Consider the following 17050-nt stretch of genomic DNA (forward strand, 5'->3'; position numbering starts at 1 on the left):
GTATAACCAAGCCCTTTTGGTTTTCTCTTTGGCGTAGTTGGGCAATTACGTTTTTCTTACAAAGATTCATTATTAATGCTATGATTATGCATCAGAAGCCCTGCTGTATACTGTTGTTCCTTGAGATGGTTAGCAAAAAGCTGCTAAGCTTACCTTTGTCAGCTTGAATATATACATATGAATCATATATATAATTTCATTGACTCTAAAAGCCATTTGAAAAGCTGCAAACTTTCTTCCAAACTGTCTGCATTCCAAAAATACAGCATTTCTTGTCAGTTAAGTCATCATGAGATTTGAAAACATTGGACTTCAATGTTCTGTCTTGGAGAATGATAGTGCAAAGTGCCAAGCTGCAGTGAGTGGCAGTGTGGTTTGATGCCTGTGTAACTTCAGGCAGAATCATAATGCAGAAGAGGAAGAAGGCTGCTGTTTTCTCCACCTGTGAAGGAGATTTGTGTGAATCTGAGTGCTTGGCATCCAGCACCGTTGTCTCCATTAGGAGGAAAAATTGGTAGTACATAGCCTGATAGGATTTTGAGGGCTTGTAACAACAAGACAGTATTTCACGAACACACAGGGATTTTCTTTGCTCGGGTAGCTGAGTAGCAGACACACATACCCTTCTTCCCAGTTGTTTCTGATGCCTCTAAGCACAAAGACCCCAGGCATTGTTCATTACTGGAGAGGAGCTGTGGCTTTCCAGATCCTGGAGCTGCCCTCCCTTGGTTTTGAAGACCTGGTTGAAGCAGAGAGCCACAGCCAGCTCAGGTTTCTCACATATCATCAGGCTGTCCTCATGGCTCTGGTATTTTTTCCTCCAAGATAACTGGAAAAAAAAAAATGGTAACACATTAACACACGTTGGACCTGTTGTTGTCTTGGGGTCAAGGACTTGGTGACAGCTAATGGAAATTGTCAGCAAAACAACATGCAAGCCTGTGTTACAGAGCACTTGAGATGCCCTCCTGGGGTGAAGGAAAGGTGACAAACTCCTTCATTCCCAATCAGGTGATACTTACTAAAACCACAATGGTATCCATGTCTGGGCACGTTTCTGTTTCCCTTTTTGTATAAAGGAGTGCAGAAATTCCCCAGGCTGAGGAGCCAAGCACTGTGGTTAACCATGCTTCATCCAAGCTTTGCTGCATGAGCTTGACCAGGGTGCACGAGAGGTGCCCATGCAGAGGCATTGCTGTGTGGAGCCGAGGAGCCCTGTGCAAGGTCTTGTAGGGCCATCCATGATCTGCACTGGGAGTGATGAGAAACTGGCAGTGGGGACAGGAGGGAAAGTCAGTGCAAGAGGCTTGTGTGATGCTGAGAAGAGATGGCTGGCACTGGAAGTTGGTGATGCTGGTCCAGCAGGTCACTGCAGTTGTGAAATTTCCAAGAGCAAACATGGGGGCGGGGAGCGGGGTGTGAAGGAAAAAGGGTTCTCTTTCCTCCCCTGCTTTTTATGGGGGAAAGATGAAAGTCTGAAGTTACAGTTGAAATCTGCCTGTCAGTGTAATGTAGTCCTGAGGTATATGCCAAATTCTATCCACTGCACCCTGGTTTAAAAAGCGCTGAGAAGCCAGGATTTGCAGATTGCATCACCATTGGAAAAAGAGGTTTCCACCAGGGAATAGGCTCTGTTCTCAGAGTAATGTGAGCTAGTGACTGAGTCACAGCACCTTTGATTTTCCTTTATTTTTAGTTAGAGGTCTCTGTTCCCACGCCTGTCTGGGCCAAACTCTGTCTGTGATCCAGTCAGTAGAGTGGTTCAACATAACTGCAAATAAAACAGCATTCAGTGCTGAGAAATGTGAGCATCAAAAACTTCCAAGTAAGGATCAAGCAATCTCTTAAAAATAGCTCATCTAAAAATAACAGATTAGGGAGGGAGCTCTCCTGAAGAGCAGTTAAGGAGCTTACATCTGGAGACAAAGGACAAAGAACAGCACTCTACCTGCAATGTATCTTAGCTTCTAGGCAATAAATAAGTCTTAGGCCAGAGGGCAGGGTCTTTTCTGTATTTGTTCATAAGCAGAGCCTCGGGCAGTCTTAGTCTGATGCTTTACACAAGTAATTCAAGGCCATTTCCAATGAGTCAGGAACACGGTGTATGAAATTATGCTCCAGCAGTGCGGAGGTCTTGTGGGGTTTTCCTGCCTCAACCAAAGTCGAAAGTTTTTATCTTACTTCTCCCAAGCTGTGTCAGCACTGGGAGTGGAAAAGCAGGTGAGCAGCAGGGGTTACGTGCCAGCCCTGGAAGCTGCCTGGCTCTTCCTGCTCTAAAAGGTATTACAGGGTAGGGTCTCTCTACCAATTGGAGGCCATGAATAATACAACTAGGAGGACACCTGGCTTAAATCTTTCAGTAGTAGTGGGTGCTTTGTGTCTTTCTTTGAGTCACATAATGCTTTTGTTTTACAGTTAGGGAGTGGTGATGCAGAAAGGCTCTTTGTAGGAAGGAAATGAGGCCTCACAGAACCCTACGGCTGCATCCACTGTGCTAAAAGCTTAAGCAGAACAAGAATAATAGTGTTACCAGCCTAAAAAACTTTCCTTCAAAGTGGATTCAAGCAGCAGCTGATGCAAAGGGAGTAGTCCAAAAAAGAAGAGAGGTACTCAGAGGGGTAGGAGCCATGACTCTGTGTCCATTCCAGCACAAGCTCTCAAAGACAGACAGGATTTGGTCCAGGATTGTAAGGAAAAAAAAAATTTGGCTCCTGCTTGTACTGGAAAATTCCCAACATTCACATTTTCAAGGCCTTGCCACAGAATACTACTTTTTGAAGAGAGAGTAAGTTTCTCCTGAAATCACTGAATTCCAAGACATGGTATTAATACATGAATTGGCTTCCATGATTTCATATTGAGTTTAGAAGTGGCACCTTAAAAGTCAGATACTGCTGGCACACTCATAGCAACAGATTCATGCGAAGGGAAAAACAAAAGTCAATTCACTGGCATGTGGTGTTTGAAACCTCCTGTACTTTAGGGTGTTGACTGCAGCAAGCAAAAGGCTTAAACTCCTAGTTACTGAAGGAGGAAGCAAAAAGCATGACTTGTCTTACAGCCAGGGCAGATAGGGCCAAGAACTTTTCGGATGCATGGCTGACCATGTGCATTACTTTCTGTAATGCAGATGACTGCTTGTGTTTGTAACCTTAACCCGTCTTGAAGAGAAGTACAGTCACCAGAGTACAGTTTATGGGGTTGGGGTATCTTGGTAGATGCTTACTTGACTATGCATGAGAAAGACAAGTAGGATAGTTTATACGTTGATCTTGGTGTTAACCATGAACCTGAATCAGCAGTAGGTGCTCTGTGATAGATCAGTCCAAACTCTGCAAGACATTAGCCCTGCAGTTACCACTGTCTGGACATAGTAATGACAAGGAGGGGTATTTCAGTGTAAGTGCAACTAACCCTTTTGAGAGAGGTTTGCTGGTTTGAATGATTGCCTTTGATATGGCAAAAATATAAAACACAGTGTCTTTTTACGTGGTGCTGGAAACTTAACTGCATCAAATCTGGAGGGACTGGTAATACCCTTCATCTGACCAGCTAACACAGCTGGATAAATCTGTGAGTTTTAGGGCAATCAAACCTTTTTTTTCTTCAGTGTTGCACAGGTATGGTGTGGGGTTTTTTTCCAGGTAAGCCAGTATACTTCCCTAAGTATTCTAACCCAGGTCTGGCTGTGGTAAGAATCAGGATGGATAATACACCTAGACCAGGGAGCTTGAAGATGGTCCTTGTGTGTCTGCTGTCATAATGCAGCTTTTATGTCTTTTGTCTCTGCAGCTGAGCTGCACTTTCCACACTGTATGATGGTGTGCATGCAGAGGACACAGCTGTAGGTGAAGGGACGATGATCATGCAAAGGTTACTTGAGAATGCTAGGTGTCTTAACTTTTATGAGTGATGGGGTGATGGAAAAAGAGCTTTTCTTCCAGCCTTCCTCTGTCCTTCTCTATCTGCAGAACCACCAGCGAACCTCACTGCTCTGGAAGGAGTGAAGATGAGCTGACACTTGCAGTTCCTCATCTCAAGGGTTCAAAGAGCTGTTTCTCGAATTGGCTTGCCTCAAGCCCGGAAACACTCATTACTGGGGTAATGAGGCTTTTCCAGAGCCTGCAGGGCTTGAAGGGAACTTCAAAAGGGGAATACAGTACAGCCTGATCCTCCATCCATTTTAGTAACAGTCTCTACAGTTGGGAAGTAAACCATGTGCAAATAAGTTTTGAGAACAAAGGGATAGTTCATTGTGAGGAAGTGAGCTCAGAACACTTAAATATACAGACTACAAACTTTGGTTTCATAATTTCTGTTAAACCCCAGAACAATCTTTGTATAATTCGACAGTGAGAAAATCAACCTTGTTTGTGTCTCCTTAGCATCCCTTCCGCTCTGGGCACTTCCTGCTGAATAGAAGCTATTCAGCTGTTCTTCTGTTTTCATGTACTAAATTCACTTCCAGCTGTTGTGAAAGAAGGAAGTGAGTAGACAAAGTTAATTCCCTGTGGTGTGACAGTGGGAAAGGACTGGAAAGACATGAACTTGCTCATTCTGCTCTTTATGAAGACAGACTTTTTTTCTTCATGTCACACATGAAATTTTTAGAGGCTAAGTCAGCAGATACACGTAAGCTTCAATGACATGAAAATGTACAGCTTAAGAACCTGGCTCTGAGGCTGTCAACACTGAAGACTCACATTGCGACACAGCTGCAATAGTCAGAAAATGTTATTTTCTTTTCCCCATGTGTCACTCTCAGTAGTTTGGTCTTTGGTAAATGTCAGGTGTGGGGGCTTATTCTGCGCTTCCTGGCTCTCATGCTTTAACCAACTTGAGACATGTAGTAGTCTGTAGCTGGTGTAGTTTTTTATCATGTGCTAACATTAACACACCGATAAAAGGAAGGAGAATAATACACACTTACAGACTTGCCCTAAATGCTGTAGGCAATTGTAATCTTTTGGCTGATAATGCAGTCCATAAGGAATAAAGGTAAAAAATGTAGATTTACAATGGCAAGGAGACCAGGGGAGTGTTCTGCTCTATCAAGAGACTTCAGGACCTCTCCCTTCTGGTGAGGGAGGGAAATGAGGATTAAGGTCAAAGATTTGGCTGTCCACCCAGTATGACAATTAGAAACAAGTAAGCTCTGTTAATAAGCACCATGGCTTCCTTGACAGTTCTGCTTGTTGGAATGCTTTGCTTTTCCAGGAGCCAGCAATACCTATTAGTGGTGTTCCCCACTGCCAGAGCTTTTCTAATGGCAGAGACTTGGGATGATCGAGTGGAGTGAGATCACATAGATGGCTGGTTTCTGGATGCTGTAACATTGCATGTGCTCCCACAGCTAAATAAAGGAGATCTGCTGATGTTTTGCATTCCCTAGCTCAGCTCTAGGCAACACTCCCTGCAAGGAAATGAAGCACTTGGGTGCTGCCTTACAACTCATAAAAATGGTGCCATCCCCAGAGGAACAGACAGTGAATGGCAAGAGGTAGCCCTGCACTACAGCAGTGTCTGGGTTTAGCTACAGCCCAGGCAGTAGTGTGGTTTGCATCCCTACTTACACAGTGACCCCAGAAGTCCAGCCCTGGCTTGAGGGAGGCTGTAAGTACAAGGCAGACTTGCAGCTGCTGTGCCTGAAAAGCAGAATCAAAGGCTGCTTTTCCCTGGGGGAACTTTACCTCGGCTTCAGCCAGTTCACCTGGGAGAAAAACGAAGCCCTGTTGGCAGCCACGGGGCTTCAAATTTATTTCCTTCCTTCTAACAACTTCCCTTTAAAGACACTGGTTTGCCACCAGTAACTTCACAGTCCAAAGCTCGCAGAAAACACTACCAAGTCCTTCCCAGTCTCATTGGCAGCATGCGTGCCAAGAAGCACAGCCAGCTCTCCTCTGGCAGCACTTCTCCCCGGCAGGCCAGCCAGCAGCGTTCCTCCTCGACTACTGACCCATACAATAAAAGGGGCTGCTTCCTGACCTCCTCCAGCAGCAGTGTCCTGGGATGACTGGCTGTGCCATGCACGCTCTGTCAGGCAGCAATGCAATACATTCTCATTGCTGGGAAAGCATCCAGTGTGTGTCCAGGAGCACTCACTGCACGCACTAAGAGGTTCAGGATGTCTGTGTTGCTCCCCTGTAAGTCCTGCTGGTGTCCTTGTCACCACGCTGTCATGGCCACTGCAGCCATGTGCATGTCCCGAGTTCAGTGTGGCTTGTATCCTATTTCCTAGCAGGATTTGCAGTACTTCCACTGTGCTGCTTCTTCAACTGCTTGGTGCCACGTGGGAGAGGATGGATGGACATTGAAGAATGGGGTTGATTGAAGAATAGGGTTGTAAATAAGTAACCTCAAGAATGTTAGGCTTTGTTAGCCACTATGGAGAAAAGAAAATTACTAAGATAAGCTTTGCCAGAACCACCTGGTGGTTACTGACGTGACAATGATCCTAAAACAAAGTGATGAAGAAATAACCACAGGGGTCTGAAAGCCCACTGCCACATTTTTGTATGCATACAGAAGGCATTCTCTAAAAAGGATGATGTAATGTATGCAATCTAATGAATATGTCTGTTTAAGGACAATATAATCACAGCCTGGTTGACGCCTGGCAGAGACACGCTTGGAGGAGCTATCCCCCGTGTCTCCCGGCGCCACAATAAAGAATACCTGCTTGTCAACTTAAAACTTTGTTGGTGAGTTCCTGGAGTTTTCTCCGAATCAACGCCCTTTCGGTGTGCAGCAGCTAACGACTAGCCTCACATTTCCTTGACTTCCACACGAACTGTACATGTGCTCTGTAAGCCCTAGAAGATTCACAGCCTACCCACCTGCTTATCTCCTGGTGAGAGATGTGTTTGGTTTTGCCCCAGTCCCCACTATGGTGTTTCCCATACACACCAGCACAGCCCCGTGCTCGCCACTGCTCAGGGCTTTTGCAGGCTGTGCCTCGGGTTGGGGAATGTACCACAACGGTGTAAAAACAGTGGTCTGAAGCAAAAACCTGCCTGCCGGGCACCAGATGGGCTGCTGCCACACCTCGCCAGGCGAGGGGCAGTGCTACCAAAACCTCTCCCTTTTGAATTCAGAGAATTACACCCGAGTTAAAGTGTTCTGAGGAAAACCTGACAGGAAACAGCCTTCAGATGTCACCTCCTTTCCCCCCACCCCATTCTCTCTATGTATTTTCCTTCATCTCGTCTTCCCCCCCCACCCCCCGCCGGCGCGTCCCAGCCCCGCCGCGCCAGGAGCGGACTCGTTGCCCGCGCAGACGCTGTCGCCGGCCCGGGGGTGCTGCCGGGTGGTGTCGCTGGGTCCGTATCAGGCTGGGTTTCGCCTTTCGCCCCCCCTTCCCGGCCCCGCAGCACCGTGCCCGGCGCCCCTCCGGCTGCGCCCGCCCGCAGCCAGGATGGCTCTGCCCGCTTCACCTAGACATGGCGGCATCGGAGCCGGAGGCCCTGCCTGGGCTCATCTTCCGTCAGCGGGTGGAGGGCTGTGGGAGCACGGCCCGGCCAGGGTAGCGTTTGAGTGGTTTTGGCTTCCCTTATTCTTCTCCACAATGTTTTGATCTCCTTAGGGTGCTGCAGTCTGTTTTCCTCCTCAGAAAGTGGGGGGTGGGGGTGGCAGCCATGGTGAGGCAGAGAGGGGCTCTGCCTTTTGGGGCTCACACCAGGCCTGGGGTGGGGGGGGTGCCCTGTGTTGCTTTTGTTTCCCTTCGCAGTGAAGCAATTGATTGTAGAAATAGCGCTTGTTGAAATAATGTGTGTCTCTGCCTGCAGGAAGGGGAAGGAAACGTGACTGGGAGGAACAGAAACCCCCTCTCCTGCACGCCCCAAAGCCAGCTGAGAGGGGCAGCCGGTAAGGCCAGCGCCTTGCACCCACCAACATGCCCATCATGCATCTCATGTTGTGCATTGTGTTTGCACCAAGGACTGATAGCGTGCATTTGGGAGTTCCCAGTAATAGTACAGTGCAACCAGTTGAGGGTGGCCCAGGGGAAAATGCGGTACTTTTCCTCCTCTGCTTTTCCTCATGTGCCTTTCTAGTACTTTTCCTCGTTCCAGTGAGCTGGGATTGACAAAATCCATACTCCTGAAAGTATGTTTTTCCTCATTGCTTGATGAAAATAATGAGGTAATAGCAGAGGGTGGGAAACAGGATTTGGGTTTCATGGGCCTGTGGTTTGCTCCACATGCTGGGTTACGTGGCCTTCTTTAAAGCTCATTTCCTGGTTGAGGTTTGACGCAGCACAAGCTATCGGTGTTGGTGTCAAAGCACTGCTAGATAAACCTGTTGGGGAAATAGAGGGAGGGAAGGATGCCAGCTGTAATTCACTTCTCTCCATGGGTTTTGAATAAACAGCCCATCTGGCACCTCCTTACGAAGAAAGTCTCGGCTTTATTTCTGGAGTGTGCCAACCCCTTTCCAGGAGGTCTCGGTTGCTGTCAGAAGATTCAAGGGCATTACTCGATGTGCTCTGATTCCTAGAAAAAAAATTTCTCTGTACCAGACCCACCAAACAGTGGTATATGTGATGACTGCTGACATCAGCTGGCATATGTGCTTTGAAAGGTCATACCATCCATCAGCCTGATCAGCTGACGCAAAGCATGTAACTGACCTGTTTGTTTCATTCCAGTGAGCTGGGATTGACAAATCGTGAAGGAAGGAGTAACACTGTTTGCTTCCGGACTCTGTCCAAAGGGACTGCTGCTGCCTTTGTACTGTTCCTAGGTATGGTGCAGAGGCAACGGTGTGTCTCTTTCTTATGCCTGAAGGCCCAGGGCTGAGCTGAGGTCTTGCTTATCCTCACCACTCAAATCTCACCGTCAGATTTGGGACTAGGGCTGCTGTATGCTTGATTTAGGAGGATTGGAAGGAGTTGAGCTAAGGGATTTTTTTGTTTTGTTTTCCTCCCCAGAAAAGGGTTGTTTGTTTTATCAGAACCTGATCATCCCATGGCTGGACATGTTGTTAGCCGTATTGTGGCACTACAAAGAAGGAGGCCAGCATGGGCAGCTGGCATAGGACCACAGTGGCCCATATCAATGACAGCCTTAGGTTGCTGTGGTACCCCACCAGGAGCTCCTCTTGCTATAATCTACTTGCTCTTGGATAGGAATGGTTGGGGGTTTGGTGTGGGTTTTATTCACAGGCCGAGAACTGAAGTAGGCAGTTTTGTTCTCTAAAATATTCATGTACTTAAAAGGTACCACGAATCATGAAACTTTCCTCAAATACTGTTTTCTCCTTATGTTCCTTATGCACAGATCATCTGTGTTTTAGGATATGAAGAGGAATGGAGGAGAAACTTTCCTTTGCAATGACTGTTGAGGGGTAGAGGGTTGTGTACTTTGTTTTATTTTTAACCTCCCACTCTCATTTTTTTCTGGAAACTTTCTGTGAATGCATGGATCTTGCTTGTCCCTCCAAGGCAAGGCAGCTGGTGTCTTCCCCTATCACAGCCAGCATCTCCACTCTGTTCATTAGCGAGTGTCATTTCATCATCTGCAAAGGTCAGAGCTGTGTCTTAGCTACAAGTTTACTCAACACGGAAGCACCTAAAGAATGGTGGGTTAAAAGAATAATATTCTACAAGGGGGTATTTACTTCATTTTTCAGTACTAATCCCTTCTAGGGATTTCCTTGGTGCCTGTGTCTGTAACATTCTTCACTGACAATACCCCTGAGGTAAGTGTGTTGCCGCCTTCATTTTATAGAAGAGGAGATTAATGTGAGCCTGCAGTGTCCAAGCCATTGCCTGACCACTAGATCTGGTTCTGTCACTCTTTACCAAAATAGCAGAAAGATACAGCTGGTGGAGGGGTCAGCACAAATAACCACAGCTTGCTTTTTTTTCTTTTTAATGGCATATAAGCAAAGAAAACAGATCAAGAAAAAAACTTGCACAAAATCTCCTGGAGTCTCTGTAAGGGCTGGGAATGAAATTCACTTTTCACAAGAAACACTCTTGTTCTGTCTGTGTTTTTTCCCCTCACCTGGAAACTGAGGGTGTTTGGGGCTCTTCTGCATCTCTCCTTGAGAGCCCCTCTTACTGAGTCAGTACTAATCATGCTTCAGCCGGAGGATTCCTACTTCCTCTTCCTGTTTGTTAATTCTGTGAGCTCCTGCCCAATCAAGTTTTTGCCTTTTGCTTCTCTCCTGCCCCAGATGCTTGTTTGGCTGTGCTTGAAGCTGCTGGCCTGGAGCACTTCAGTTCCATCCTCTCTGAAAGAGTTGCCTGTCCACTGTGGCCCTTGATGTGGAACTGGGTAGCACCAGGCCTGTCCTGCTCTCTGCTCAGCTGTGTGTTCCTGCCTTCTGCAGTAGTGGACTGCTTGAGGGGGCTCAAGAAGAGGGTGTTGGGATGTGGGGAGGTTTCAACTGCAGCTTTCCAAAGTGCTGTGCATGGGACATGCAACACAGTTGCTCTGGTGTCTTCACACCAGGGAATCCTTGCCATCCATGTGAGACTGAGAGTACCAAGTTTTAAGATGCTCTTTCCTTCTGCTAGTGAGTGTGATGAACTTCATGAACTGAGCCAGGAGGGATGGGTTTAACTTGTGACTTTTAGAAATATCAGTGGAAAGGGACCCTGTAGAAGAAGTTTTCTTTTAAATTGCATACATACTATACCCTGAAGGGAATATACTCCATAGCTTTCTAGTTTTGGGGCCTGAATCTGTACTTCTGGGAAGTCTCTAGGAAAGCCAGATTTGTTGTGGACTCCTAGTTATCCTGGTTAGGCCTGTTGTCTATGGGTTTTGGTGGTGTTCTTTCTTTACATCTTTAAACTTGTTCTGATTTTCTTAAATGAAGTATAAATATGCTAGAACAGCTTATCTGGGCTCATAAGCCGTGCAAAAATGGGAGATCATTTGTATTGACTTCTGCTTAGAGTTTCATGCTGTAAAAGCCCAGCTCAATCACGTTTGTGTCTCTGCAGTGGGACCATGGAAAGAAAAGAGGTGTCACCAAGTCCTCACTCGGAGGAGAGCAGCTTATTGGACTTACCCTCTGTTTGTGACCTAGGAGAGCGCTTTCTGCCTCCATACAGTTCTGAAAACAGTGAGGAGCTTTTTCACTCTATGGATACTTTTCCGTCTCTGCCCACAGGTAACAGCTTTTGCCTCTCTACATGCTCTTTCTTAGCCAGTGCATTATCTATTTAGGCAGTGCGTCATTTGAGTAACTGCAGTCTGATACTGATGCATCTGCCTGTCTTAAAACACAATTTGCCAGAGCTACTCTGTTCCAGTGTGACCAATTCAGTGTGAACTGTGGGCTGATGAGACACAGGAGAGGAGTTTAGAGGATACTGTCAGCTGCTAATGGTTTGACAACATTGTTTCTTCATATTTAATATGTTCTCAGAGGAAGAGGGTTACTTGAACTAACCCACTGAGCAATCCTCCACACATCAGTAGGAAATACTACCTCAAATTACTATAGTCAGTAAGAAATGTTTTTAAACTTTTTGTTATGTTCTTCATGTGTCATCTTGTATCCAGGAATGAGCTCAGGATGTGGCCTCTGTAGCCCATTACTTTAATATTAACAGTGTAAATTAATGTTAACAGTGAATGTTTGCTTGTGCTGATGAAATGAGTGTGAAGAGAACCACTTCAGTTCAACTCTTGGGAGATGGAAGTTTCCTCACTTGAAGGAGGACTTACTCCTGCAGAAATAGCATGTTAGGTCAGCCACTACTTCAGATTCTTAGAAGTAATTATGCATCTGAGAAGATCAAGAGATAGCTGGCATGTCAGCCTAGTCAGTGTGAAAATACTGGCAAGAAGTGTGAAATCAAAATGCACTGGCCTAGTGACACTTCTTACCTTATATTCAAACTGGCTGGGATGAAGGTTATGGTGATTATATTTAATATTGTAAAGGGAAAAAAATCTGATCAGCAAATAATGTGTGGAGGTGGTTTATCAGGTCACCCAAGCAGGTGAAAAATAATTGATGACATTTCTGGGGGTTTTTTGAGTCTTAAGTAGTGTAAAAGTAGAGGTTGGCTCCACTCCTTCCTCTGGCACTGCAGTGGTTTACTTTAGCCTAGTTCCATGAAGTTAATTTGGAATTCAACGGGTGAGGATTTTCAGTGGCAATTCCATTACCTTGCATGCTAAACAGGTAAGCAGTGGCATCTACCAACTGATCTGGCCCTGCTGATGCTGACCAGTTGCCTATGCTTCACCTCTGGTGGTGGGGCATCCAAAACTGCAATGAAATCTGCAAACAGTAGCTACTAGTGCTTACTTAGCTTTTCCTGTGCAGCCCAGGAAGTCACATGTGTTATGTTACTAATTATGCAAATCTTGTACTGTAACCTCTATTTTAAACCATAATACATATCACATTTCATGATCCATATTGCGTTAGTGGAATTGTGTATCTGGTTTGAGGTTTTGCTTTATTTGTTGTGCATAAGTGGTGACCACCATGGTGCGGAATGTCCGGAGCAAGCCTTTTCTGCTGTTGTGTCAGAGAAGGATGTGGAAGTTCCTCTTACAGTGAGACAGGCTGGAAGGCATTTGTTTACTCAGATTTCACAAGCCTTGTGTCGCAGGTATGAAGGAATTGTGGGAGCTGTGCAGCAGCTCCTGCAGTGTGTATAGGGCGGCTTAGTTGCGCAGACATAATTTGGTTCATGGCAAATGGATTCAATTGCTCTTATGAATGGGATGCTGCAGGGGAGCTGCATGACCACTCAGCAGTCCTGAGACTGGTCTGAAGGCATAGCGGCAATGACATGTGCAAAATAAAGATAGGCAGCTCTAAACTCAGATGACAGCATTGGGCAAGTTTATGGTGCATATGTGGAACATGTATGCTGACAGGTCCTGCCTCCTTGCTGACTCCAGCAGCCCCTGGTGTCAGTGGGGATTTCAGGTGCTGAGAAGGGTGGATAAGGCCTATGGATTCTCTCCTTCATCGCTTGTTTTAGAAACCCCTTGCAACTGAAACCACTTGGCAGTAACTGTGGGATGCACTCTGTAAAATGGTTCCTTACGCTGTGCTCCTGGGATTAAAATAACCAAGTATTACATTGGACCTGATTGATGCTCCAGACATCTGAGCTCCTCTCTCCTTTTAACAGTGTTAAACCAATATACATACTCACTTAAACTCTTTTTTGATGGAACTTCAGCTTTCTAAGCTATTGCGTTTGGTCAGTGTGACTGAAGAGGCAGGAGGATGATTTTAAAAACAAATGTGCTAGATGTTCTTGGACAAGGAAGTTCTGTCAAATGTATCTTGGGAAAGGAAGCTCCTTTGCTTATTTGTTTTTTCATAAGACATTGTAAACTGGAGTGGCTATATCTTGCACCTCACAGTATGATCAAAAGATTACATATTGTGGCTTGGGCAGGATGGATGATGAGTCTTCTCATCAAACTTGAAAGTGAGAATCTTCCTTAGTGAGTCACAAGCATTTTCAAAAGGCCGTTAAGTCTCTGGGAATGTGACAACTTCCTTAGGAGAGAAGTAGACTGTCAGGACAGGCTGTGTTTTCTGACATCTGCCACAAGAACTGGACTGACACTGAGTAAAATATCATGCCCTCTGAGCCTCAGGAGTCAGAAATGAATATGGGAGATATTCCTAGAGCCTGAGTCACTATTTATAGGTCTTACTAGTCTGGAGAGGCTCCATCACGTGTAATAGCAGAAGATAGTACCCATTGGCCATGAAAACAGGGCCTTCTGAAAGCACTCATCCCTAGGCAAGAAAACAGTAGTCCTGTGGAACTACTACTAGTAGAAGTATGGATGTTATGTAAGTTATGTATGAGTGGGTTTATGATTTGTGCAGGAGTGAGGGTATTGCTCTTGCAACAAACCTGCGTACTTCTAGCTTATTGTCATAGTGAAAATGAGCGTTTAAATGGTGATAGACTGAGAAAATTGCACTGAATCAGTGAATCTTTCAGCATGCTTCCTTTTTTTTTGTTGTTGTTTATTTGGCCCAAACTGGAAAATAATTAAAAAAAAATCATTTATAGTGTTTGTGTCTGTTGCGCAGTGCTGCGGCAACACCTCACTGCCGCCTCTGGATTAAGAAAAGTTGCCAGCAAAACTTGGCAGCGCTCAGGTATTTGTGGGGGGAAGGCTGAAGTTATTTGGATTGGTATTTGAAAGGTTGTTTCCAATGAAATAAATCACTGGCAATGTTCCTTTTGCTTTTAGGGCACTGAGCCAGAGCACACCAGGGACAGTGGAAACATGGTATTTGCCTGGAAAAATTGCAGCCTAAAAAGGGTTAGAGATCAGACTACAGATGTGCTCTACAGATTGGTGTAGGCAAGGTCCTGGGCTCTGCTCATGCTCCGTGGTCTGACAGAGCTGGGTTTTGCCAGCACAGCCTGGAGTGATTCGACCAAGTTTGGAGGCAGTGTTTGAGAGCTCAGCTATGGTACCTTGCTTGGGAGACTGCCTGTCTGAAGCATGGTCAGAGCTCAGCCTCATCTGCTTCTGGCCTTTCCCTGGGGCTAGCAGTTCTGTGGCATGGGTCTTCTTGTTTTTCCTGTAGCTTCTTCTGTAATTGCTTTTTCTTTGTAATGAAAAGTGGTTAAAAAGCTGTGTCCTTAGGAGAATGGATGTTCTAAGTGCCTGGTGGAAGAGGAAGGTACATGGGAAATAGAGTGTTACAGGAATAGAGGAAATAAAGGAAGGATGGCGCTGAAGAGATGTGGTGAAGGAAGGCAGAGTTCACTATGTGATTGGATAGGCATGTGTGTAGCTAAAAGCTGGCTACTTTTAAAAAAAATAAAATTACTAAAAGCCAGTTTGGGAGCATTGGCGGTGTTCAACCTTTAGTTGCTTCTCCAAAAGCACTACTTATGTTCCTGCAATTTGCTTCAGGTTTGGGCCCAGGCATACCTTTGGTTATTTTTCATGGACTGCCCTGATCTCTCTAATGCAGTGAGAGTCCCAGGCTGCCCCCTTCTTACTCCAGCTCCAGCCTTGGTGCTGGGACTCGGGTGGCCACATGAGGAGTCAGCTCAGGCAATTGGCCCAGCTTGCTGGGCAGCCACATGAATGTGGCTGAGATGGGGACAGCTGCTCTTTGTGGCAGCAACACAGGTATATGCCAAGATACAACAGCTTACAGCGTGTCCTGTCTTTCATAGGGGGCAACAGTCTTTCCAGAATGGTGGTTTCTGGAAAAAGTAGTTTTAAGAGTATTAATTGCTTTTCCTGTGTGGGGAGTCAGGCTATAGGTTCTTTTTGATCAGTTTTTTTTTAAGCTTCTTTCAGAAACAGTCTGTCCAGACCGAGTCATGAGAGCTTGGGGGAAATGGAGCAGAACCATTTCACTGGAGACTTGCTGGCTCCAGGCAAGTCAGGGAGTCTGGGCCAGCAGCACTGCTGCTGAAGCTGCCACTCAAATCAAGAGGACATCTGATCACAAATGACCCCAGTTTAAAAGTAAAAGCCATCATGATTTTTTGATTGTTCCAGTCGCTTTCCGAGTTTTCAGTCAACCAAGCACAGATGTTGAACAAAGCAGAGTTTGCCAACATGTTCACACAGCTGTTGGCTCTGTGGGCAGTTGGGACTCTGAAAAAAACAAATGCTACACATACCCGGTGAAACCTACATGCCTTGTTTTGCAGTGAGTCGCTATGTCTTTTATTAGCAGCTGAGGAGTCACGTTAATGGTAGTGCATGTGTTCTGGCTTGTCCTTAAATGCTCTCTTCTGTTACCATGTCCACTTGCCTGTCGGGAGTTGCTTAATCTCTTCTGCAGAAGTGGGTTGTGTTTACTGAAGAAGTCTGGCACGGTTTGTGCTTTTTGTCCATGGGAGTTTTGCAGAAGTGCTGACATAGAAGCCGAAAATGAAAGGAGCAGGCTGTACTTGTCATGTCAGCAGCAACCTTTCAGAGCTGGCTTTTGATGGGTGCTTGGGGATTCAGTTCAGCCCAGAACTCAGTGTATTCATTCATTACTTGGTATACAAATTATAGGTTGGCTGGCTGAGCTACCACTGCTGCTGAGAGTTGCAGAATTTCCAATATTGTTTTTTGTCTGGCCGTTCTGAAGACAACCTGAAAGCTAAAAACCTTTAGCTGGTCTCATTTAAGAGGTGTGTGTAACTTTGTAAATCCAAAACGTGTGACATTTTTAAATAACTTTCAGACTGAGCCAAAGCTGAACTAGAAGGGATTTGTGCTTGCACTCCAGGCTGCTGTGGTCAGGTACAGAAACTGCTGACAGTCTCCCTTCACCAAAAAGATACAGATCGCCCTGAGAACATTTTACTTTTTGGCTCGATGTGGAGGGGAAGGGGAGGGTGCTGTACAAAGTCGTTTTGTGGTGTTATGAAGGGTCTCCTTTGACTGCAGGTGGTTAATATGCTCTCCCATTTGCAAACTCATTTCAATTAGAACTGTGATCCCGAGCACTAGCAGAATTAATTACTTTTTTAAGATGACCTGTTCATAACTGCCATGGCCTTGTTGAAGATCATAAGCCCTATTTTGGAAATTAGTGGATTCTATGATTACAGGTTTTGCTTTGTTTCCTGCTGCCCTCTAGTGAGCAATGTGACCTGTTTCTGATGACACCGGCTTTGCATGCTTAGAATTTAGAGGGCTGGTGATTTTGGGTTGGGTTTTTTCAGCTGGTGGTGGGATGTATGTCACTGTTTCAAGCTCAGTCCTGTATCAGTTTGCTGCTGTTGGGAAACGATGCTAAATAATCACCAGGGCTAATATGGGAATATTTCTAAGGAGTATTGGCTGTTCATTGCTTACTGCATGGATCTTGGCATAAAGTGGCTAAGGTTTTCTGTTGGTGAAGTATTTGTTTTTGTCTGGAAATAGCTTTCCTACTTCTGTCTGTTACAATTACAGCCATGCGGGGATCTGATTTTGTTATGGGAATGAGAGCCTTTAAAGCTTGGTTATATTATGCCTTTTTTGGGTGCAACTGTAATTTTTTTTTTTTTTTTTTCAGCCTTTCTAAAAGTTCTGGTTTTAGCAACTTTCTCTTTTATCCCTGCTACTCTTACAAACATCCAGTTACTTGTCAA

General features: G+C 45.5%; 1 protein-coding gene across 1 annotated transcript in view; it reads left to right on the plus strand.

Moving 5' to 3' along the window:
* Positions 1–10958: 10958 nt before the first annotated feature.
* The window catches only part of SHLD1 (shieldin complex subunit 1), a gene marked incomplete at its 5' end in the record, with an annotated part of 37096 nt that continues 31004 nt past the window's right edge, over positions 10959–17050 (plus strand). Inside the window, one exon of the mRNA XM_080616010.1 lies at positions 10959–11121. Coding sequence (XP_080472136.1) covers positions 10959–11121 — 163 coding nt within the window. The remainder of the gene's footprint in view (positions 11122–17050) is intronic.

This window comes from Psittacula echo (assembly GCF_963264785.1).
Source record: "Psittacula echo genome assembly, chromosome: 4".
Classification (NCBI taxonomy): Eukaryota; Metazoa; Chordata; class Aves; order Psittaciformes; family Psittacidae; genus Psittacula; species Psittacula echo.